The 25,485-nt window shown below is 41.4% G+C and overlaps 1 protein-coding gene across 6 annotated transcripts in view; it reads right to left on the bottom strand.

Moving 5' to 3' along the window:
• Window positions 1-16,949: 16,949 nt before the first annotated feature.
• The window catches only part of LPIN1 (lipin 1), a 99,524-nt gene continuing 90,988 nt past the window's right edge, over window positions 16,950-25,485 (bottom strand). For 4 of the 6 annotated variants that reach the window (XM_073335988.1, XM_073335990.1, XM_073335991.1 and 1 more), the window contains 3 exons: window positions 24,126-24,240; window positions 22,959-23,062; window positions 16,950-21,343 (listed from right to left, as the gene is read on the bottom strand). In XM_073335988.1, the coding sequence (XP_073192089.1) occupies window positions 21,184-21,343; window positions 22,959-23,062; window positions 24,126-24,240 (379 nt within the window). In that variant the 3' untranslated portion in view covers window positions 16,950-21,183. Of the gene's footprint in view, window positions 21,344-22,958; window positions 23,063-24,125; window positions 24,241-25,485 lie in introns of those variants that run through there. The other 2 variants (XR_012157923.1, XM_073335993.1) reach the window with 2 other exon arrangements.

The raw sequence follows: 25,485 nt of genomic DNA on the forward strand, positions 1-25,485 counted from the left end.
TACTGACAGCAGCCTGCTTATTGGCAGCACCTTCTGGGAATATTCACCCTGGAGCCCCAAATCTTGGAGCATGTGACCCCAACTCTGTCACTCACCAGAGTGTCTGGGAATGGGCCACACCACAATAATCACCCATATCCAAAAGTAGCCTGAAGAGGGCAAGCAGTGTTTATTGGAAAATGGCAAGATAATCCAAGCAAACCAGTGGGTAAGCACTGAAAGGCCATCTCTAGTCTAAGATATGGAGAACAGCCTTGCTAGATAGAGAAAAAATTGCAGTTACAGTCATTTAAAATAGAGAATAAAATCCTTTGTTCCTGATGGCTCTGCAGTAGCTAATTTTTCTGAGACAATCAGAACTAGTACTCCAGTTATCTAAGATAAGAATTAACCTCATGGCACATATTTAATGAAATATTGGGCCAGCTCCTCAGCTGATGTAAAACAGCTTCACTTCATTGATGGCAATTTGTGCCAATTCATATCAACTGAGGATCTGACTCAGTATGTGTTTTGTCAAGGTTAATGCAATTGAATGTCCGTACTAGTAGAGTAATTATTAGCTGTAGCAGTAGTTCAGTGCCCTAGATATGTATGAAATAAAGACTGTCTGGCATTTCTATAGTGCCTTTCGTTCTGATGTAGCCCAAAGTGCTTTGCACGCACTACAACTACGACCAGAGTCATTTTACCCACCACTGAAATGCAGCGAACTCTTTATAGGGCTATATCCTCAGTGGGTGTAAATGAGAATAGTTTCAATTACTTCAGTAGAGCTGTACTGACCTGTGCTGAGAATCTGGCCCAGAAACCTGCAATACACACCTCAAGGTCCAGGTTATGGATATTAACAAGATTTATCAGGCAAGCAGGAGTATCACACCATAGTAATTAAATACAAACATTATTGCTGCCTTAGCAATAAAATCAAAGCTATTTGCTTCCAATATAATTGGCATTTTTTAACATTCTGTTATTGAAGGGACATGGAAAAGAGGGTGTCGAATGGCTTTTTAGAAATGTATCTTGATATCTACCAAATTTTCAAAAGTTTTGGGGAGTCAAACTTGAGGCCTGATTTTAACAGGGTAGGCACTCAGCATTTCTGCACATCAGGCCTCTTCCAAGACATCTTAGGTTGGGCACTGAAAAGTTGAGGCACCCAAAATCATGAGTCACTTTTGAAAATCTTGGCAGAGAGTAATACATAAAACATCCAATGAGGTAACCACTTTTGTATCTAATCTTGTAAAAGCACAACAAAATATTATAAAACCCGTAAATGTGTCAAATTACAAGGTGATTGTAATGAGTTGTATTCATATTGGATAAATAATAAATAAGAATACCTTGCTTTCAAATAGCACTTTTCATCAGCAGATCTCAAAGTAGGTAAACAATGTGTTATAATCTTAAACGGAGCCCTATTGAGCCACTCATTAAACAGCTCAGTCAGTGTAGAAAGATCATCATAGCAAAAGAGTCCATTTAAAGCAAATGTATCCCGAAGTTTTTGAGCCTGCATTCCTGACACTTGGAATTCTCACTGCAGATACTGGGAGGTTTGAGTGTGCAAAGAACATAGGATGATGCCTTTGTTGCCTAAATATCATCCTTGAGAATTTATTTAATGGTTGACAAGGGATAATGTTGTCTTTATTTCATTTCACATGTTGGTTTCAATTCCTCTGATTAGCTTTACTGAGCCAATATGACAGTAAAGTCACTATAATGTGCTGCTGGTAGAAACCAGCAGCAATTTCCAACCTCTCAAAGCAAAAGGGGAGCGGGGGAGGGGGGCTGAGGGGGAAATTGTGGCTGAGAAGTACAATGGGATATTTCAACAGAGGGCATGTTTGCACTACAAAATTAAGTCAACTTAAATTAATTCAATGTACAGCCACCACAGTAATTATCCCAGTGTTCAAGGACAAGGTGGAATTTGTGCCTTGGGAAAGTTTTTAACCTAAGCTGGTAAAAATAAACTTAGGGGGTCTTACATGTGGGTTCCCACATCTGTACCCCAGAGTTCAGAGTGGGGAAGGAGCCAACCTACAGCCACCACAGTAATTAAAGCAGTGTTTCGTGTCCACACTAAGCTCCTTCTGTCGGCAGTGCACGTCCTCACCAGGAGCACTTCCACCAACTTAACTGTGGGGCATTGTGGGGCACTGGCAGCTGTATCCCCCACCCCTCCCTGGGACTGACACCTTGCCCATGTAGGGCTCCAGCTGTGAGCTTCATGTGGGGTTGATAGCTCAGGTTGTCCATCATGGGGGGAGAGGGGGCCGGTGCTCCAGCTTTGAGCCCCACACAGGGCTGACAGCTAACAGGTAATATAAGTAATGTAGTGTCTACAGAGACACTGAGTCACCTTAACTACATCAACCTAAGTGCTATACCTCTCTCAGAGGTGAGTTATTGTCAGTGTAGTGGGACACTTACTGAGTTAGGTCAACGCAAGCAGCCTCATGTCAACCTAACTCAATTGCGTAGACCAGGCCAGACTGTGCTTAAAATGCTTTGGTTTTGTTTCTTGTTGTTAACACCTACTTAACATCAATGAGTAATATTTTGATGAAAGCTTTTGCTCAAGATTTAACATCCTCACCCTTTGAATGAGGAGTTAAAAGTGCACAATAAACACCTTTGAGACCTCCCAAGATCCTGCACTGAAACAGGCAGGGGCAGATTTTACATTCCTGATATTTCTAAGGCCTGGTCCACACCTTTTTTGTTGTACAAGTATAGCTATGTCATGCAGGGGTGTGATTTTTTTTTAACAGATACAGTGTTACTGGTACAGCTCCTAGTATGGATATGATTATATCAGTGTAACTCATTCCCTTTCCTGCATACAAATAAGCTACCCTGGGATAAGCAAATGTATACTAGCATAACTGTATGCACACTGTGGGGCGGGGGGTGCATACACCTTTAACTAAACTGGGACAACTTTTGTGTGTAGACAAGCCCTAAGGTGAAAAACAAGCCAGGAGTTCAAACAACCATTCAGGCCTTCTTCCTCCATTGCATAGAAGCTGAAAAAGCAGCTTGGCCAGTTTTTATAATATCCATTGTAAATCATATTTAAAGGTTGTAACCAACTTCCATTTCAAAGCCTTATTTTTACCACCTTTATACCTTTGAATTGAAAAAATGATGGGTCCTAAAAATGAGTAGATTTACTCTGAAGGCAAAGGAGACAGTATCTGGAAAGTTTTGAGAAAACTGGTCAAAGTTTTAAGCTTCAAGTAATGAAACAATGTCAACTTTTGTCTGAAGTTCTCCATCTCGGTCTTGCTCAAAAATGGCTTGTTAGTATCCCTTCCAACTATCTATTCAACTATTTTATGGTCTATGCGTGGAGATAACAGGTCATGTTTAAGTAATGTTATTAATGATTCTGCTGACAGTTTGGGGCCTAAACCTGCCCCTACTGGAATCCTGATCTCAGCCATGTCAGTGGAGTGATTTGCAGTTCAGTGGGGCAAGGTTTGAGTTCTCCATGTTTGTGAGAACATATTGCCCTCTACTGGCCGGCTGCAGCTTAAAAAGAACATGAGGATGCTTTGAAAACTGACCAGTAACAAAGACCTTCCGTTAGCTCAAGTGGTAGAGGCATGTGGTTTTTTGAACTGTAGGACTAGCTGTGTATACCTAGGTCTACAGGTGTGCAGTTTATTGTGATGGTGATGGCTTATATTGTCCCCCTTGGTCTTCAAAAAGAAAAGAAAACCAAATTCTTCCTGCTTTCAGTTGTGTAGGGTTAAATCTTGTTGACAAACAGCACCCGTGCTGAACATTTTAAAACAACAAAGCGAGTACTTTTTGAGATTAACATTATATAAACTCCCGTGCTGGTCTTAAACCAATCTCTACCTTTTATGGGTTAGGGGAGGAGACATCCAAGATTACCCTAAAATTGCCTATGATGGGATTCCTTACAGCTTCCTCTGGAGTATCTGGTAGTGGCCACTGTGGGAAATAGGATATTGGACTAGACAGACGTCAGGCCTGAACCAATCTGGCAAGTTATATGTTCATAAAAGGTTTGAAAAATAGCTCATTTGTGAAATCCTTATGAAGGGCCTTAATTCTACAAACATGCATAACTTTATTCACATGCACAGCCCCATTGATTTTAATGGAACTAAATGCATGAGTAAAGTTATGCAAATAGTTAAGCATTTGCAGGATCAAGACAGAGGGTCTAACATTTCTTTGTGTTTTGTGCCTGCCTAATAAAATCATATCACACTTCAAATTTGAAAGATAGGTGGATTCTGACATTGGCGCACACAAGAAGCAGTTTTCAAGGACTGCAATAATAAAATGTTTGAAAAATCGCCGTGATTTGAAAACCAGATACAATTCACCATCATTGAAGTTGACCAAAAAAAAAAAAAGAAAAAAAGAAAAGAAAAGAAAAGGCAGGCAGAAGATATACACAGCCGCTAACAGCTGAAGAACTGCCTGCAACACAGAGAAAGGCCAAAGCTCTAATACAGCAACAAGGTCAAGCAAGGCCTCAAAAAATTCAGCATTCCCACTGACAACTGGGAAAATCCTGCCTACAATTGTTCAGTTTGGAGAAGCCAAGTTAAGACTGGTGCAGTCACCATGGAGAGCCTTCAGAAAGCCCAGCCTGAGGCTCACAGGTGAGCCAGAAAGCAGAGTATGCTTTAACTTCCATCTGGAGAGTGGACCTGTAGCCACGGTGGGAAGGTTTGCCAGTCGCACATCAGGTTCTTTTCCCATACCATTGCTAACCACCACTGACGGACCGACTTTGTCGCATCTCCTTTCATCTGTCAGGATGTTGGACGGCCACCACAACACCAACAAATCCTTCCAACACCTCAAGTGTATTGTCTGTAGACAGTGCATTTTAACTGTCAGGTTCTTTCCACCTCCGTTTCCAACCTATTAAGAAAGCCTGGATGTTTGCTTACAGCCATTTTTAGTTTGGCTAGCTCTATTAATTTCATTCAATAAACTGGCTACCCATCCATCCCTTTTATATTCAGTTTGTAAAAATGCATTTAAATTTACCTACACAAATGAGGAATAATGGAACATATTAAAAAATAAAATAAACTGCCTAAAACCTTTCCTTGGCAAATTCCCCAGTAAAATAAAAATTCGTTAAAAAATTATTATTTAGGGACTCCAAGGCTATGTCTACACTACGCAGCTTTTAGCGACACAGCTGTGCTGCGACAGCCATGCCGCTAAAAGGAGCACAGTGTAGCCACTGTTTGTCAGCAGGAGAGAGCTCTCCCCTCGACAAAACCTTCCACCCCCAACGAGCAGCGTTAGCTTTGTCGGCAGGAGAGTGCTCCTGCTAACAAAGCAGTGTTCACACCAGCGCTTGTCGTCAACAACACTTTTGCCTTTCGGGGGGTAACACCTCTGAAGGACAAAAGTTTTGTCTTTCATTTACCAGTGTAGACAAAGCCTATAGCACACGAAAGCTTATGCTCAAATAAATTTGTTAGTCTCTAAGGTGCCACAAGTACTCCTTTTCTTTTTGCGAATACAGACTAACATGGCTGCTACTCTGAAACCTATGGCACAGTTTCTCAAAGATATTTAGGTGTCTTGATTTCAGTGGGAAGTAGCCACCTACATACCTTTGAGGACCTGGGGCTGATTTACTTCTCTCTCAGATCACTTAAAATGAATGTATTCTTTTCATCAGTAACTCAAGATATAAAATATAAACACATCAGAAAATCTGCTTCTTTTTATTTAGGTGTCTAAAATGGATTTAAGTACCCAACCTTAACAACCCAAGAGTGAAAATGATCATCAGATTGTTTTTTTTTTAATATATGAGCATTTTAAAAAAATGACAGTGGTGTTATATATTTATTTCCATGCTTTTAAGAGCTAAGGATAGGTAAGTACACTGATGTCACCTAACAATCTTAGCTGTTTTTGGTAAATGAAGATTTTTGTTTTAGGAATTCATATAAGCTGCAAATCCCAAACCAAACCAAACTCTTAGAAAGATAAAATACAACAATTATGGTTTTAACTAAACCAAACCCCCAGCCATTTGGGCTATTTCTAACAGACAGAACAGATTTTGAGAGAATCTCATTGAAGGTTTTCTTCTGATTCCTTGAGGTTATGTTTGACAATGTTTTTTTCCTCCTTATCTGTGTGGCCTGGTAAGTGCAGTGCGTGCCTAGTGTTCTATCCACAGTGCACCCAGAATAAGCATCTATGGCCTAGGATGTTCGTGGAGTTAAATTAAGGCCTGGTCTACACACTCATTTTATACCAGTATAACTATTTCAGCTAGGGATGTGATGTTTTACTGATATACTTATACCAGTACAACACAAAATGTGGACACAGTTATACGAGTGTGGCTTATTCCCTTCCCATAGAGGAATAAACTATATCAGTATATAAGCACTAAGAGGTTATACCATTTTAACTATACTCATATAGTTACAGTCTTTAAATATCTCCCTGTTGCACTGACCATCGAAAATAAATATCAGGGTACCCTAATCTTTGCCTCTGCAAGTTAAACAGTTGAAAGTTCATGGTGTTTCTCTAATTCAATCTCTTAGTTGTTTTTCTTTTTAAAAGGCCTCCTATTGCAAAGCAAGTGCACCCAGCAGGATACATGCTTCCACCCACGGCCCCAGACATCTCAGACCTACAGCTGAACACTACGTTGGCAGGGCCAGTAGGTATTGAACAGTGAGCACAGGTGTGCCAGGCTCTACACATATTTCTTTTTTTCCCCACAAGACATCGCTAAAAATGAAAATGACAGGCTCTGCTCCCTGCATCACACTGGTGGGCTGTGTCTTGCTTGCTGCTCTGCTCCTGTGTTGCAACACAGGAAATTTGCCTTTGCTAACACCTGGTGTTTCAAACAGCCAGCTGGCCTTAACCTTAGTCTCCTATAATTGATGGCCTGCTTGTGTAACCCTGTGACTACCTCTCTCTTTAGATGCTATCTCGCAGTTAATACCATTCCACATAGAAACATCCTATCTTCCTGTTTTGCATATCAATCAATCAATCAAATCAAGTGATCCTTATAGAAACCAGAGACAGCCTATGTAAACTGGTAGACAGAGGCTGTAAGCAACAAGAGTTAAATCTACACATGCTTAAATGACATACTGCTTGCTCTATTGTAGACTTGGAACCAGGTCATAAGAATAGCTAGGGATGTAACCAGTTAGCAAACACTTTTGTGTTTAATGGCTGGCTGACCATGTATTAAATATTACACAATACCTCAAGTTCAAATATCCCAAACCACTTGAACTTATTCAGCAATGCAGAAACTTGGCTTACCTATATAGGCTATCTTGCTGACCAAGATTGTTTCCTTGTGTTCCCTCAGCTGTCTGTTTGTCTAACCACCCATATCTCTTATCTTATACTCAGAGTGTAAGCTCTTTATGACAGGACGTATATTTTGGTCTCTCTGAACAGCGCCTAGCACAATGGGGACCCAGTCTACAGCTAGGGTTCCCAGGTGCTGCTGTAATACAAATCATAAATAGATTGTCTTTATGTTCTACCTTTTAAGCTTGAAGTCCAGTGAAGCTGGCTTTTTGTTTGACATATTAGGACTTTGGGCTGGTCTACACTAAAGCTGTAAGTCGACTTAAGTTACACTACTTCAGTTATGTAAGTTACGTAACTGACATCGACTTAGGTTGGCTTTTGCTGTGTCTACACCACGCTGTGTTGATGGGAGATGCTCTCCCACGACTTGCCTTATTCTTCTCTGGGAGCGGAAGTACAGAAGTCAACAGGAGAGCGCTCTGCCATTGACATAGTGGGTCTTCACCCGACCAGCCAAACCGACACCGCTGCATTGATCGCAGCAGTGATGATTTAGCTGTAAATATAGACATGACCTTTGTCCCTGTGCTCCTCATTCTGATGTATCTTCGTTCTGGGGTTAGGAAGGGTGGTCTGTGGGCAAGGGCACTGAGCTGGGTCTTGACGGAGGCCTGGGTTTAATTTACAACTGTGCTCATGTTTCCTGCATGAACGTGGCAAGTCACTTAGTCTACCTTGTGCCTTAGTTCCTTATCCTTATTGTGGGAGCAATATAAATACCGGAGATTAATAGATAGGTACCTAAATTGCCCTCCTCACTGTAATATCTCAACATATCACAAACACTGATGATTTTATCCTCACAACACCCCAGAAGGTGTTATTCTCCTGAGGTAATGATAAACAGTACTAGCATGCTGTTTTGCAGATGGGGAACTGAGACACAAGGTAAATTGATTGACTTGCCCAGACTCATACAGGAAGTCTCTGGCGGTCCAGGGACTTAGACCCAGGCCTTCCCCCTTTTAGGCTAGTGCCCTGACCCCTGGATCATTCTCCTTCTTTTACAGATGTTTCCTGATCTGGGATTTGTTTCCTCTCAGTCTGTTGCTGACCCAGTCTTGTGGTCCATGAAACAGAAACACATTTACTGAAAGCATGGATCCTCTCAGAAGAGTGAATGTAAAATAGCATCTTGGGGTCTATGTTTGTTTCTTCTCAACAATTGCCAGATTCAGCTGGCTCAGTTTCTGATTACAAAGATGTTTTTTTCTAACTGATAGCCCTGCAACCTCATCCTAGAATTTGAAAGTCAAGCTGGTGAGTGCAGCGATAATGATTCTGTGGGTCAGATTCTGCCCTCAGTTACACCTCGGCAACCCTATTGGCTTTATTTGCACTTAAGTGCTGCTTTTTAAATGTCGTTGGGCTCTCCATTCTCACTTCTTTGTCTGTAACCACCCTGCACTTAGACCTGTTAGACCTACCTGACCTTTTATGGAACTGTTAAAATGATCCTTACTTCCACATAGTACCTTAATACTGCCGGTTACTGGAAAAGATAGCATATCCCCCTGAGTAAGCAGGATGCCCTGTTAAAGGCTAGGAGGCTTTAGTTCTTGGAGTTTTGATCAGTCCAGCTGTTTGAAGTCTCTGAGTTGTTAATTGCTCCCTGTTAGCGAGGGGCATGGCTGAGGTGAGCTAAGCAGGAAGACTGTATAAAAAGTCACTTGCTAGGTGAACATGAAAGATGTGAACAGAGGCAGACAACACTGGAGTTTCAGAGAGTTTGGAAATTCAGTGTGAGATGCTTTTCTTCCAGGTTCAGCCCTATGTGTGGCCAGCAATAGAACTGTGGTGGTGACCTATAGTGGGTGTGCCATGTTCTCTTTCCTACCTGAAGCCAGAAGGGATTTCACATGTAGGAAGTGCAAGTTGGTGGCTGTGCTAGAGGAAAAGATTCTCGGATTGGAGGGGCAACCTGAGATGCTACGGAGAATCAGGGGAAATGGTGAGTTCCTAGATGGCTAAATACCATTTGGAAAAATACCCGTACTCCAAATTCAAGGAAGAATGGAACTGGCCACCAAAGAATCACACAGAGAGGAACTCAGAGAGGAGGCCTGGCGGTTCAAAACCATCAGAGGCAAGAGGTAACAGTACATTCTATATGGCAGGAGAAAGATGAGGATGAGCAGGCTGTGGCCACCAGAGAGAACAGGACTAAGAGGAATTCCACACAGATAGAAGTTTCAAATTGATACCAGGCCTCAATGTGGGAACTATGGAAGATGCTTCTGAAGATGCAGCAAGTCCAAGGGAATGGAGAGATATATGGGACACACGTGGATGGCAACTTGGCCCAACCTATTAGAAAATCAAGCTTGCCTGCAAAGAGGTCTCCAACCATCCAAGGAAGACAGATCATTTTTGGAGATTGAATACTCAAAAGAATTGAAAGAACATTCTGCATGGACAGGTGGATGACAGGATGCTGTGCTGCCTTCCCAGAGCCAACGCATGAAATGTTACTCTAAGATTGGATGGGCAAGGATCCACTGGGTGGTTGTTCATATTGGCACTAATGACATTGCATTGCAGGATCTCACAGATAGTGGATGACTTCAGCGAACTCAGAAGTGTGCTGAAGAAGAATGTCTAAGTGATCTTGTCTGAGATTCTTCCTGTCCCACAAGCAAATGAAGACAGAAAGCAGAAGATTCTGGAAGTGAATCACTGGATAGGTAATTGGTGTAGGGTTTGTTTTTGTGGAACTTGGGTCTATCTTCTGTGGTGACAGGGGGTTGTATAGTTTGGATGGCCTCTATCTCAGTAAAAGAGGGGCCAGTCTCCTCCAGGACAGGCTGAGTAGAGTAGTCAGGAAGGGGTTAAACTAATAGCAAAAGGGAAGAGTAAAAAGAAGGAAGATAAGAACACTCAGCACAAAAGCAAGATGGTAAGAACAACCAAGGACCCAAAGCCAAAGGACATGAAGAGAAGAAATTCTTGAACTGCCTCTACACCAATGTTAGGAGCCTGGGTAACAAAAAAGAAGAATTGGATTTGCTCCTTTATCAGCATAAATTCTATCTAGCTGGTATTACTTGACTCAAGTGAGATGATTCACACTATTAGAATGTTAAAATCAATGGTTATAATCTATTTAGGAAGGGTCAAGTGGGCAAAAGGGGATGGGAAAAATTGCAAATGTGTCAAAATGTGTCAAAAACAGCATTACCTGTTCTGAATCACTGATAATGTGGATGAAAATGATCTTATGGATCAATGTCCTTATAGATGGGGTACTTGTTGGTGCCTGCTGTAGACTACCAAATCACACTAGGGATAAGGATGACCAGCTCCTTAAGCACCCATATATAATGTGTGGGAAAAAAGCTGTGTGATCATGGGGGAACTTCAATCTGCGTGACATGTTGCCAGTACTAAAACATCCTTGGAATGTCTAAACATTATAGATGACAAGTTCCTAACTCAAAAAGTGTTGCAGCCAACATGGGGGAATTCTTTATTAGATCTTGTCCTAACAGATAAAGAGGAACTGATCACAGAACTAAAAATTAATGGTAACTTAGCTACAAGTTTTCATGACTAAGGCTACTATTTGGTCACAGAGGTCGCAGAAGTCACAAAATCCGTGACTTCCGCAGACCTCCGTGACTTCAGCCCACAGTGGCTGGGAGCTGCAGGGTACCCCCACCTCCCATGGTGGCCAGGAGCTGTGGGGGAAGCCTGCAGTCACAGGGGTCCTCCGCAGCTCCCCAGCCGCTGCGGGTGCAGGGGGTCCCCAGAGCTCTCCAGTCCCCACAGCTGGCAGGGGATCCCTAGCAGCTCCTCAGCCGTGCCACCACCAGTGACAGGGGAATCCCCTGCAGCTCCCCAGTCCCTGCGGGCGGCGGAGGATCCCTGACAGCTCCTCAGCTGCTGCTGCCAGTGGGGAAATCCCCCAGAGCTCCCCAGTCCCCGCAGGCAGTGGGGGATACCCAGCAGCTCCCCAGCTGCCATGGGGGATCCACCACAACTCCCCAGTCCCCGCGGATGTGGGGAACCCTCACAACTCCCCTGCCTGGGGGCAGGAATCCCCCTCCCCAGTCAGTGGGATCCCTCACAGCTCCCCAGCTGCCACAGGTGGGGGTCCCTCCCAGCTCCTAGCCTCGGGACAGAAGCCACAGCTCCCAGCCACAATTGGGCCGGGTGCTCAACCCTCCTTCCTCCCCATTTTGTCATGGACATTTTTAATATAAGTCAGGGACAGGTCATGGCTTCTGTGAATTTTTGTTACTTGGCCGTGAACCTGTCCATGACTTCTAAAAATGTCCATGACAAAATCATACCCTTAATCATGACTTGATCACATTTATAATGTGCAAGCAAAAAAAAAAAAAGTCCAGACCAGTTAGACGATTGATAGATAGAGAGATATAGTTGGTGCTTTAATAGGGAAAGTGGAAGCAAGTTAGGAATTGTAGAAAACTGCAGAAAATTCATAGGGGAAACCTAGGGACACAAGGAGAAATGTATGGCCAGCAGTGTTAAGGACAATCAGGAATTTTTATAATATATTAGGAACAAAAAGAATCCTGACAATGATGTTGCTTCATTAGTAGATTGAAAAGGCAGACGTGTTCAATAAATATTTCTGCTCTATATTGGGGAAAAACAGATGATATGGTCTCTTCATATGGTGATGAGAATGCTCTTTCCATTCTGCTAATATCTCTGGAGGATGTTAAACAGAAGCTATAAAAGTTGGATATTTTTAAAGCAGCAGGTTCAGATAACATGCATCCAAGATTTTTTAAAAGAGCTGGCTCAGGAGCATGCTGGCCCATTAACATGGAGTCTTGGAGCACTGGAGAAGTTCCAGGAAATTGGAAGAAAGCTAATGTACCAATTTTTAAAAAGGGTAAACAAGGATGTACCAAGTAATTATAGGCCTGTCAACCTGATATTAACCCTGGCCTAGCTAATGGAGCAGCAGGACTCAAGGAGGGTAATGTAATTAATGGAACTCGACATGGGTTTAGAGAAAATAGGTCCTGTCAACTGTCTCTTTTTGATGAGATAATGCATTTGGTTGGCAAAGGTTATAATGTTTATGTAATATATTTAGACTTCTGTAAGGCATTTGACCATTGATATTTTGACTGAAAAACAAGAATGATATAAAATTAAGATGGCACACATTAAATAGATTAAAAACTGACTGACTAATAGGGCTCAATATGTAACGATACATGGGGAATTTAGCGTCAATTGGGTTTGTTTTCAGTGGGGTCCCACAGGATTGGTTCTTGGCTCTCCACTATTTAATATTTTTATTAATGATCTGGAAGAAAATATAAAATCAGCACAAAGTTTGCAGGTGACACAAAAATTGGGGGAGTGGTAAATAGTGAAGAGGACAGGTCACTGATTCAGAGCAATTTGGATCATTTGATAAACTGGGACCAGGCAAAAAAAGATGTGTTTTAATACTGCTAAATGTAAATACATCCGTCTAAGAATGTAGGCCATATTTACAGGATTGGGGACTATAGGATGGGAAGCAGTGACTCAGAAAGATTTTTAGGTTAATCGTGGATAATCAGCTGAACATGAGCTCACAGTGTGGTGCTGTGGCCAAAAGAGCTAATGCAATCCTGAGATGCGTAATCAGGGGAATCTTGAGGTTATTTTACCTCTGCATTTGGCACTGGTGCTGCTGGAATACTGTGTGAGGTTCTGGTGCCCACAGTTCAAGAAGGATGTTGATAAATTGAAGAGGGTTCAGAGCAGAGCTGTGAGAATGATTAAAGGACTAGAAAACATGGCTTATAGTGATAGACTCCATCTATTTAGTTTAACAGAAAGAAGCTTTAAGGGTGCCTTGATTACAATCTAGAAGTACCTACGTGGGGAACAAATATTTAATAATAGACTCTTCAATCTGGAAGAAAAAGGTACAACACAATCCAATGGCTGGAAGTTGAAGCTATACAAATTCAGATCGGAAATAATGTACAACTTTTTAATGGTGAGAGGAATTAACCATTGAAACAATTGACCAAAGGGTTGTGGTGGATTTTCCATGACTGACAATTTTTAAATCAAGATTGGATACTTTTCTAACGGGTGTGCTCTAGAAATTATTTTGGGGAAGTTCTATGGCCTGTGTTATGCAGATCAGACTGGATGATCACAATGGTGTCTTCTGGGCTAGGAATCGATGAATCCCATGTTAATGGTACCAATTTAAATAGGATTCTCACCCTCCTCTGCCATACCTCTTCTAAAAGACTAAAACAAAAGCAGAAGTAATCCTCCCAGTTCCTCACCTGGTGCATTAAATTCAAAAACTATCTAAAAAGATTAAAAATCATGCAATTACAGGATCAGTCGCTGAATTAAAGGCTCCTTTAGGATAGTTCAATGTTTAGGACTGAAAATGTAGTTCTCAGTTACAGTTGTGTGAAGCTGAGTGGTAACCTTGACGGAGCTGCTCTGCTGTAACTGACATCAGAGTAAGGCCTTTGGTGTTTATTTTTGGAATACTTATTGGTTATAAATCAAAAGACAAACAATAAATATTGAGACAAAATCAATGAAACTGTCTTTTCTGTGTTAAAAGTGATGTTCTAAAACAAACCTATTTGTTAAACAAATCAGTTTGAAAACGTGACCTAGTTTCAGTTTGCATGTTTCTTTTAACTGTCTCGGAAAAGGCTGTTTATATAATTTTGTAAAGAAATGTGAACTGTTCTACTCCATTTACATTTCTTTGTTCCAAAATGTATTCTCCCTGTTAAGATTCCAGTCGACAAAGAAAAGCAGACATCGTGATTACTTTACAACTGTGAAACTTTAACCCACAAAACCCATACAGAAAACACAAAATGAGTCACAGGAAGGGGTGACTTGCTTGCAAAACTCATTAAAAGCAAGGCAAGGCAAAATGGATTTCCTGTATCAATAAATAGAGTGCTGGCAGTACACTGAACACCTGACATTGCTACAGGCTTGGAAACCATATGAAAGTGTAGCCATTAGAAAACTGAGATCAGTTAGTAACTCTCCAGGCCCCAGTTCAGTAAAGCATTTAGGCATGTTCTTAGGTTCTGATGAAGTCCATGGGACTTAAGTATGTCATTAAATTCTTTGCTGAATTAGAGTCACAATGCCTAGCCAAGCCTTTTTTGAAAATAGATTCATGTGGCATTATGGAGCTGTATACCCTACTTCAGAGTGGTGAGCTGCTATATGGTTTTCTAATTCTATGGACAAATTAGGAGGGTATTGTACTTAATTAAGATTTAAATGTAACGGCACCTGCAACTTTCCTCAGCTGCTTGCAATACCCTCTTAGACTCTTGAAAAACAGATTTGTCCTTGACCAGTTTTATCCTCTCCTACTTGGCAAACCAGCCAGAAAGGGCCTGTTCACCTCTCTCATGCAATGCTCTCAAAGCAAAGCCTGGCACGGTTTCAGGCAAAATGCTTTCAGGCCAAAGCCTGAGCCCAGTGCCTGACTCGAAAAGCCGGGCTCAGCACTGAACCAATGTGCAGTGATGAGAAGGGAAGATTCTACCTCTTAGGCCCCAGAGCAGTCATACAGGCACTTCATGGAGACAATGCTAAACTACTGAATTTGTCTCTGCTCCCCAAGCTCTGTTTTTTTCCCCTCTCCTTGCCCCCATTCCTCTCCTTGCTCCTGCGCCCATTGTTCTCATGCTAGACTTGAATGGCTAAAGTAGCCTTTGCAGGCCCTTCTGTAGCCCCCTCCCAGGCAGGACAAGAGGATCTTGCAGCACCATTCCCTGTGTGCTGTCACAGTGGGAGCCACAACAAAACTGGAGGGGTGGGGAGAAGGAAAGGGGCAATTTCCTGGGTGATCACCTACACTCAGCCCTTCCCTTGCATAGTTGAAGGAAGGAAAGCCAAGGAAAGCCTGGATTTTCCTCCAAAACTGAACGGGCTGTAGTCTGCTGTATTAGACGTCAGCATCATTCATGTGCATTTTCAATGCCATATCTTTACTGTGGATACACACAGAGAAGGTCTTTTAAAATGGTGCCCAGCTTGGGTGTACACAAGAGGGTGAGTTGAAGGCCTCATATTTCCAAGTGCTTATATTTGGTCCTGAATATTGAACAAAGTAGTTTCTTGTATTTGGTTTTACATCTTGCAAAAATCTCTCCCAAGGTATTTGGTGCCATTTGCAAAACACATTAAACACTCCAATTGTCTAGACCTGTATATTTAAAGGGAAATGTTCCTTCTTCCATTGTAACACCAGGAGGCAGTTTTAAGTGCACAGCTCCTCTGAAAGTTTGTTACCTCAAACTTTTTATGCATCCTTTGTTCACAGGATATCCCAGGAGCAATAAATAGGTCCTTACAAAGTCTGCTTTGTAAAGGCGAAGGTGTCATTTCTGTGATTATTAATTTGAAAAGCACCCTTGTTTCAAACCCATCTCCAGAACTTTAGGGTAAACTTTTACACAGGTCAGAGCTTCACAGACAACAGAGAGGCCTGGTGCTGCCATGCGTGTGGACTGTCCAAACCTGGCTTTTTTCACAATTTTGAACTGAACTTCAGCTGCTGTAGAACCTTCTTAACTCCAAACATTTTTATTTTTTAATCATCAACTAATGCCAGCCTGGCAGCATGGAGAACTGATTGGTCATTATTTTTTCAGCAAATCCAGCAGAGGAAGCGCAATGCATTTTTTGTGTTCTCATAAATAACAGCAATTAGTTTTCTTGTCTATTTCTCAGCACTGGAACAGAAAACAAAACAACCCTTACTGTGCAGTCCTGCTCCCATTGCAGCCAATGACAGTACTCCTATTGCCTTCACTGGGACATAACCAGACCCTTATGTATCCAGGGTCTCAGTCAAACTTGAAGGATGTGAGTTAGACACCCAGGCCCAGATTTTGAGCTGTGCTCAGGCCAGGACTTGAGGACAGGCGGGATGGATCGGGGTAGAGGAGCCAAAGATCTGGCTTTAGGCCTTTGCAGCTCTGTAATTTTGGATCAAGCCCTGGAGGCCTTTTTGGTCCCTGCAATAAGTTAGCATCAGGGTTGCTCTAATGCAGGAGTTCTCAAACTGGGGGTTGGGACCCCGCAGGGGGTCACGAGGTTATTACGTGGGAGGGTTGCAAGCTGTCAGCCTCCACCCCAAACACCACTTTGCCTCCAGCATTTATAATGGTGTTAAATATATAAAAAAGTGTTTTTGATTTATAATGGGGGGTCGCACTCAGAGGCTTGCTACGTGAAAGGGGTCACCAGTACAAAAGTTTGAGAACCACTGCTCTAATGTCTGCCTGGCTGTTCCAGACACTAAAGTGCTTTTTGACAGCCAGGACTAGTGGGAGAACAGAGGCACTCTGGCCAGGCCACCTTCAATGCCATTAGCTTTGGCTCCCGGGCTCTCTGCAATGCCACAGGGTGAATACTACAAATGCTGGATGTGACAGCAGGTAACCCTGAAAAAAGACAAGCCATTACTAATGGACACAATTATCACACAACACAATATTCTTTCAAGTTGGCCAAAAGACACAAGGCCACAGCTGACCATTTTTAAGATGTCAAAGAACTGAAATGGCAGAAAATTATTTTTCAGCTGTTTGCATTTATTACAATATATCTTTAACGTCTTTGCATTCAGCACATCAAAATGAGGTGGTACAATGATTTCCATCAGTGCATTAGACAGAGCAAATCCTGTATATAAATAGAAATAGAAATGATGAGCCAAACCAAAATATAAAATAAAACATTCCCCCAACCCCGAAAGCTGTCAATAAATTTTGGCTTTGATATAACTGATAAGATGCGTATATTATCCTCCCCCTCCTACGACCACCCGTGTTGAGTGGGACAGTCATCAGATTCATGAAAATAAACAATAGTCACCACCCCACAGTCTAGTTTATAATATGTCTATTGTAGAAATAGAGCACATTGTGGTTTGGGTGTTTGCATTTGCACTATGTTAGCAAAAAGTATTCTTTCTGTAACAGAAACCACCATTACACTGAAAGCAGGCACCATTTTTCTTTCACGGAAAGAGTAAGAATTCCTTTAACCATTCCACTTTGTTCTTTATGAATGAATAATCCAATTTAAAGATGTAGGCAGACAACTGCCTGACAGCCAAAGCAAACTATAGCGTACACTTAAAAAATATTATAAAATGGAGCAAAATCTTTTGTTACTAACAGAACAAGCTTTTGATTTTCCAAACTGTTCTCCCCATGAGCCAATTTAATAAATATTAGCTAAGAGTAATATATACCTTTGGGTGTTTAGACGGCTACAGTCAAACTTCGACAGAGCACAATGTCCCCTAGTGTAGTAGGGTCTTCAAACTGAAATGGTTTAGATCAGCTACTCATCTACATTGCCATTTTGTTTCCAATACCAAAAAGTGATTAAAACTGGATTCACTACTTATTGGCACATCAGCAAATAAATGTTATGGACCTGCCTTTCAGATGCGTTTCACTATGGGTGAGATCAATGGGAGTTCCAGTTGCTCAGCTCTGAAAGTTAGGCCCTAAGTACTGCAGGAGGGTAACTGAACTGAGTGCATCTTATCAAGTGGCTGGGAATTTTTTATATCATAAGTGCACTACAACAGGCCATTAGCAAAATAAATACAGACAGGCTATGGCTAATATGTTCATCCGGTAACTCAAGAGTTAATGACAGGGGGGTCATAAATAATATCTACAAAGAATATTTCATAGTTTCATACAGCTTAAGGACAGCAGGGGTCATTAGATCATCCATCCTGACTTCCTGTATATCACAGGCGATTAAATTTTATACCCCTGTATTGAGCCTGTAGTGGGTCATCTCCCCACTCTCGCAGAACGGCGGTTAAAAGCAGCCCTGGCTGCAGCTGGGAAATGGAGTGAGAACAGCTGGGGGAAGCTGAGGGAGTAGCTGACAACAAGTGTGGCCAGCTTATAAGAGGGCCGGGGACCAGGAATTGGGGGGGGTCTCACTCTAGCCCTGGAGTGGGAAAGGCTAGCTGCCTGAGAGGACGGTATCTGAAGCAGGGCAGTGCTGGGGAAAGGCAAGAGGAGCTGGGGAGCTCCAGCCTGGCAAATCCCCAGGCTGTGGGCCTTGCTAAAAGCCAGAGCAGGTACTGGGGTTGCAGAGGTGCAGCCCAGGGATAGTCAGAGGCAGCTGGTCCAACTCCTTGCCAATGAGTGGCCATGACAGACTGCAGTTTGCCCCAGTGAGCGGGGACTAGATGATGACTGGCAGTAGCCACTGAGGCAAGGTGGGTTTAGAGGGTGGGGGGTTTCCCTGGGAGGGGGTACTGCCGGGGCAGAACCTGGAGGTCAAGGGGCACCGGGGTCCAGGAGGGACACGAGGCCTGAGGCAGGTGAGCCACCAGCCTGCAGAGGGCGCTCTGGGCTGGAATCGAGCTAATTCCCAAGACGACCAGCAGGTGGTGCCACACCGGTGTGTCTCGCTTTGCTACAGAGCCTAATAACTTGTATTTGGCTAAAACATATCTTTTAGAAAGGCATCCAGCCCTGATTTCAAGATATCAAGAGATGGAGAACCCACACTCCCATGTTAAAAAATGGTGCCTTATTTCCAATTTGAATTTGTCTGGCTTCAGTTTCCTGCTGTTGGTTCCTGTTTTCCTTTCTCTGCTAGATTTTCTCCTCCTCATATGCTGCAATTAAATCACCTCTCAATCTTCTTTTTGCTAAACTAAACAGACTAAGCCCTTTAAGTCCCTCACTCTCAGGCATTTTCTCCATTCCCTGAATCATTTTTGTAACTCTTTTCTGAACCCTTCCCCATTTTTCAACATCTTTTTAAAATGTGGTCATCAAAACCTGTATGACATATTGTAGCAATGGTCTCATTGAGGCTTTATACAGAGAAAATCACATCACTACTCCTAATCCCTTGCTTATACAGCCAAGAGTCACATCATATAAATTACAGTGTGGTTGTACTTAGAGACTGACTCTCTAAAATTGGCACCCTGAGGCCCACATTGATGGTGTCTCAGGGACTCAGTACCAAATTTGTTCAGTTTACAATAAAAAAGATATTTGTTTTTGTTTAAAACTGCCAGCCCAGCACACTTGACCTACGAACTGAAAGTCAAAATGTGTTTTTCCTCCTTGTGCACTAATTCTGACTTAAGTACAGCATACATGCACCTGAAATATTCTTTTCGTGGGTGAGAGATCCAGTGATGCTGCACAAGAAGGAAAGTCTTTGGGCACTTGTGTAAATGATTTCTCAAGATGCAGAGCAATGTGAATTGGCCCCTTGACTTTAACATCCAAAATGAGTCAGTATGCAGGGCCAGCAGTTAGAAAAATCCATATTTTGGGGCACCAATCTATTTCCCACTGCCAGTGGCAAAACTTCCATTGAGTTAAATCAGGAGCAGGGTCTAGCCTTTCCTTTTACACTGAGCAAATTTAACACGGGAGAAACTGAAATACACTAAATATGGAATCCCATGATACCATTTTCAGAAAGCAATTATGCTTTGGACATACCCCCAGCCAAATATCTTTAAAAATAAAAAAAGATAATCATTTTATTATTTATCTCCAAACACAAATGTTTTGATCATTTGGCACATGGCCAGTTGCAGTTACAATTTAAAGCAAAGTACTGCAGTACATTATTTGAAAAATGCTCTCAAATGATCTGCAATATTGACTCCAATGCACACAGGTAAAATTTAAGGCATTGAAAAGTAAGTAACATAAAAGAGCAGTACCTACAACCAGTGTCTGTGCAAATGAGAAAAGAACTTTTCAGGTACAGAACTGAAAACAAAAAGGAAGATTTCATTGATGCCAAAGATGGCCAGATGTACTGCAAAGCACACACAACTGAAATCATGAGATGCATCCTTAACCAGCAGCAAGTTCACATTTTAGCCATAGAAAATGCTTCACAAAATACTTTTCAGTTTTGACAAATCCCTTGAAGCTGTCAGCTCCAGCAAAGTGCAACTCAGTGCAATCAATGGGTAAAATCTTGACCTTACTGATGGCAACAGGAGTTTTGCCATTTACTTCAACCAGGCCAAGATTTCACCTAATGGGTCGAATTCTTCCACTTGTATACTTACACTTTGCCTTAATCCAAATGCTTTTGGATTAAGGTACTGCTCAAGGTGAGTAGGGATGACAGAATCAGATAACATGTTTTTATTTCCCTTACTTTCAATTCACAGTGTGCATTATTTATTTCCCAGAAAAAAAAAAGCCAATTTAAACCAGCTAAAGTTTTGTCCCAATAACTTTATACAATCCTATGCTTGTTTGGGAGGGGATTACTGTCCGTTCTTTTAAATGAGGGATTTTTAATTTGACAGAGGTTGCAACCTGTACAGACAGACATACAAACTGGTGTCAGGGTGTTGAAACCCTGCCCTTCCCATCCTGCTAAATGGAAGGGGGTTGTGGCTCAATGGGAAGGTGGCTCATGGCAGACATGGTGTGGAAAAGGTTGAGAACCACTGGTGGGGTTTTTTAACTAAATCTTATCGTATTTTTAACTGAAAACCAGTATCATTGCACTTGTAATTGATCTTTTTTTTTAAGAAGACTGTTGCACATTTTGAGCATGTTGGCTGAGAAGTTGGAACCACCACTCCCATTCCTAATCATTGGAAAGGTGACTTTAAGCATGGAAACACAGTTCCAAATTTGCTTTTAACAAATGAATACAATGCTCACAATAGCACATATTCCAGCTGATCTGTCCAAGGCAAAAACCAAGCTGTGTCCTTTAAATACAAGATGACCAGTCCTTTGAACTGAGGCCAAGAGGCTGTAGGTGAATTTAAGATGAGGATGGAAGAATATCCTGGTTTTCAAAAGGTGGTAGTGGTTCCCTCCAGTACGTGAACTGACTGTAGGTATCAGAACAAGGGAAGTCTGAAGAATGGCTTCTTTTCAGCAAAGGAAACAGGTGATCAACCACCTCACAGAGTCTGACGTAACTGGGGGGGAAAAATTACTGTTTAAATCATCTCAGATTGTTTATTTATTTTGATTTAAAAATAAAGATGCCCACCTAAGGCTCTAGGAACCCTAATGCATGTTACCAATACAATTTAAAGCTCATCTGCATGAAATGATCAGTCCAACCAGCTGGCTTCCACCCCTTCATCGGCATTCATTTTGAGCAGTGATGTTCAAAGGGTTATGTGTTGGAAAGCAGAGTTTATCACAGCTTATTTTGGAAATGGTTAGGTGGTGAAGCCCACATAGAAGAATTATTTATTAAAAAAAACCCAACCATTAAGGCCCAGATTTTCAGAAGTGACTAGAAATTTGGGGTTTCTCCTTTTCTGGGTCCCCAACTTGAGACATCCTAAAGAGGCTTCATTTTTTTCCAAAAGAGCTGAGTACTCACTCTCTGACAATCTGGCCCCTTTCAGGTGTCTCAAGTGGAGAACCCAGGATTGCAGGCACCCAAAAATCATTAGTCACTGTTGAAAATTTGGACTAAAATGTTTATGAGGTTTCAGTGTCTCAAACCATATTCTTTCCACCTGGCTGACTCACTGCAGCATCCTGACATTTATCAGACCACCACATTGTAACAATCCTGCTACTGTTCCAGGATTGCTCACGTGCAGTGACTGTAGCGTGATAACTATATGCACTATTTCTTTTTTTCCCCCCCTCTACCTGTAACTCTATAAAATGATTTTTTAAAAATGTCTTTGTAACCTGCTGTGAACATTCTGTGTACCTCTCAGATATAAGGAGTACGAACCTCACTCATACTAGTGAGCAGTTACTCACACAAGTAGTGTTACTGAGTCAATGGGAATGCTCTTGTGAATAACTGTCCACCAGTATGAATAAGAGGTTCACATTCTGGCTCATAGACACTAAGAGAATTAAAGGGACACACACATTTAAATCTACATTTGTCTGATTTTTTTTCTATCCACTATTGTTACCAGTTTACCCTTAGGTTCCTATAACTGAAAGAGAAAAATATAGTTATTTATATTTGTTCAGGGCCTGATTGTAGAACCCTGCTCATGTGAGTAGTTCTGTTGACTGTAATGGGATGTCTAGTGTGTGCAAGTGCTTCCAAAATCAAGCCTTCAGTTCGTTTAAACTCTGGAAAATTCCCATTAACTTCAGTTGGACAGGGATTTGTGTATAGCCACTTTTAGCTGTGCCCACTGTATAGTTAGTTTCAGCTTTTGTTTGCCCAAGTCTTTTGCATAGAAACCCTGACAAGGGGAAACTTTAAAGAAAGAATTATTTAAAGATCACAAAACATGGCAGAGGGACTCGGAAAACTACATTTAACTTATTTTTTAAACTGACTGCACTAGAAGCGGACAGCATCCCTATAAGCAAATAAAAAAAAAAAGATTTTATTTTATTTGCTGGCTCAGTGAGTATCTTTCTTGTTAGTTCAAATAATGTCAAGTGGAGACTTGGTATTAAAGTAATCAACTGTTATATCAATCCAAATATTTCATTTTAAACATTTCGAGGAAACCTTTGCTAAAATAGAGCCAAATAAATTCTTGGTTTAACTCTCATCGTCAACTGGGTGATGAATTTGGCCCATGAAGTACTACTTACGATGAGATGTTGGTTTTTGCATGCTCTTGTATAAGTTCTCCTTTGGGATTAACTGTGAATATTCTGTTTAAAGAGACCCCCACTTGCTTGTAGGAATAAACGTCCTGGCAAAAAAGAAAAAACTTAAACTTAAAAAAAATTAAACCATACTTCTGCCTTTGCACAATACATTTTATTCTTTATAGAATATATAGTGCAGAATAATATATAAAGAATACTGAAGTGCAAAGTATTGGTACTGAATATACGTGTTATCCTGCATCAGAAGCTCTCATAGCATGTTACTAACATTAACTAAGCCTAACAAAATCTATAGGAACTAAGAGCTTGTCTACATGGTGCATTAGTGTGCACCAGGGAAGTGTAAATTCTTGTCCAGCATGTCATACATTTAGTGGCCCATGTGGACCCTGCTGGCATGTACGACAAGTTCCCTAGTGCACATTAACATAGTGCTGTTTGTAAAATGGTTTCTGTTAATGTGCACTAGGGAACTTTTAGTGTAGGGCAGCAAGATCCAGATGGGCCTGTTAGCATGCTACACACTAGTGCAGATTAGAATTTACTCCCCACTGCTGTGCGTTTATGTATTCTGTAGACAAGCCCCAAGTTATCATAATTACTAGAGGAGATTAAACAGACACAGGGGTACAATTTTCAAAACTGGCTAAGTAACTTTGGAGTCTAAGTCCCCCTGACTTTCACCTGCCAAATTTTGCCTTGGTTTATACTACACCAACCACACGTTGCTCACTGGGGTTGTGCTGTGTGAATGGGAGTGGAATTTGGACACACATTTCTAACAGCGCCGAAGAAAAGCATTGTTCTCAGTGTTTTCAAACAACTTTACAGATTTTAAATACAGTTAGGCTGTCAATGACCTGGGATTGCTGGGACTGCTAACTTATGCAAATACATATGTCTCTACTGCTACCTTGCCCTCCATGTTTGTCTCTTTATTCACCTATTGAATATCATCCACATCCTAAACTGTGAAGTCTCTGACAGAGAGATACTGACTTTACATTATTCGTTTTTACAGGGCCTAATAAAATGTGGCCTTAATTCCTATTTGAAGTCCTGAGGCATTACCACAAAAGAAATACTGAATAACAACAACAGCACTTTTCCATTTCATAGTCAAAAATAATTGCAGCTATTACTTACGGCAGGTCTGTTTCCAAAGGCAGCATAAAAGGGTTCTGTGTTCGGATGAAACAAATGCTTGATGTCTGTCAGACACTGAACTTTAAATTTTTCTGGCTTCTTTTCTATCACTTCCCTAAAATAAAAAAGGAGGTATTTCATAAATACATCCCCTATTTTATTTTTATTTTATGTAATATATTTCATCTAGTCAGATTCTAGCACTGAAAACGTCCATACAACTTCATTTAAAGCCAGGGCTCCTATTAAATGTAGATGTTTGCACAGATAAAGTTCACAGTAAAAACAAGCCTCCTAAACAAAGGTACTTTTATTAAAAACAGTGTGGTAAAGATGTGGCTACTAAACAAGGGTAATGAAATATAGACAGCTGTCAAGGTTTCTTCCTCACTCTGAACTCTAGGGTACAGATGTGGGGACCTGCATGAAAACCTCCTAAGCTTACTTTTACCAGCTTAGATTAAAACTTCCCAAAGGTACAAATTATTTTACCCTTTGCCCTTGGATTTCCACTGCCACCACCAAACTTTATGTGGGTTCCTGAAAAAACGGAGTTTGGACACGTCTTTCCCCCAAAAATCCTCCCAACCCTTGCACCCCACTTCCTGGGGAAGGTTTGGTAAAAATCCTCACCAATTTGCATAGGTGACCACAGACCCAAACACTTGGATCTTAGAACAATGAAAAAGCATTCAGTTTCCTTACAAGAAGACTTTTAATAGAAGTAAAAAGAAAAGAATCACCTCTGTAAAATCAGGATGGTGAATACCTTACAGGGTAATTAGTTTCAAAACATAGAGAATCCCTCTAGGTAAAACCTTAAGTTACAAAAAAGACACACAGACAGGAATATTCATTCTATTCAGCACAGCTATTTTCTCAGCCATTTAAAGAAATCATAATCTAACACATACCTAGCTAGATTACTTACTAAAAGTTCTAAGACTCCATTCCTGTTCTGTCCCCGGCAAAAGCAGCATACAGACAGACACAAACCCTTTTTTTTTTCTCCCTCCTCCCAGCTTTTGAAAGTATCTTGTCTCCTCGTTGGTCATTTTGGTCAGGTGCCAGCGAGGTTACCTTTAACTAAGGGGTTTACTCTTCCCTTTATATTTATGACAACAGCAATTTCTAAATAAAGATGTATGGTATATGTAATATAATGATATAAACTGCCTTACTGAAAACTACAGAATGGGTCTATAGATTATAATGGCCTTCCCTTTGTATAGCTTCTCTACGCTCTCTCTGGGATTTAAATTTCACCATGTACCAGATCCAAAGGACTACCTCCAATTAAGCTACTTCCACTGGCAAGGTCATCCATCAATGACAATTAGAGGTAAGTAAAGACAAATGC

Source organism: Lepidochelys kempii, chromosome 3 (genome assembly GCF_965140265.1).
Source record: "Lepidochelys kempii isolate rLepKem1 chromosome 3, rLepKem1.hap2, whole genome shotgun sequence".
Taxonomy (NCBI): Eukaryota; Metazoa; Chordata; order Testudines; family Cheloniidae; genus Lepidochelys; species Lepidochelys kempii.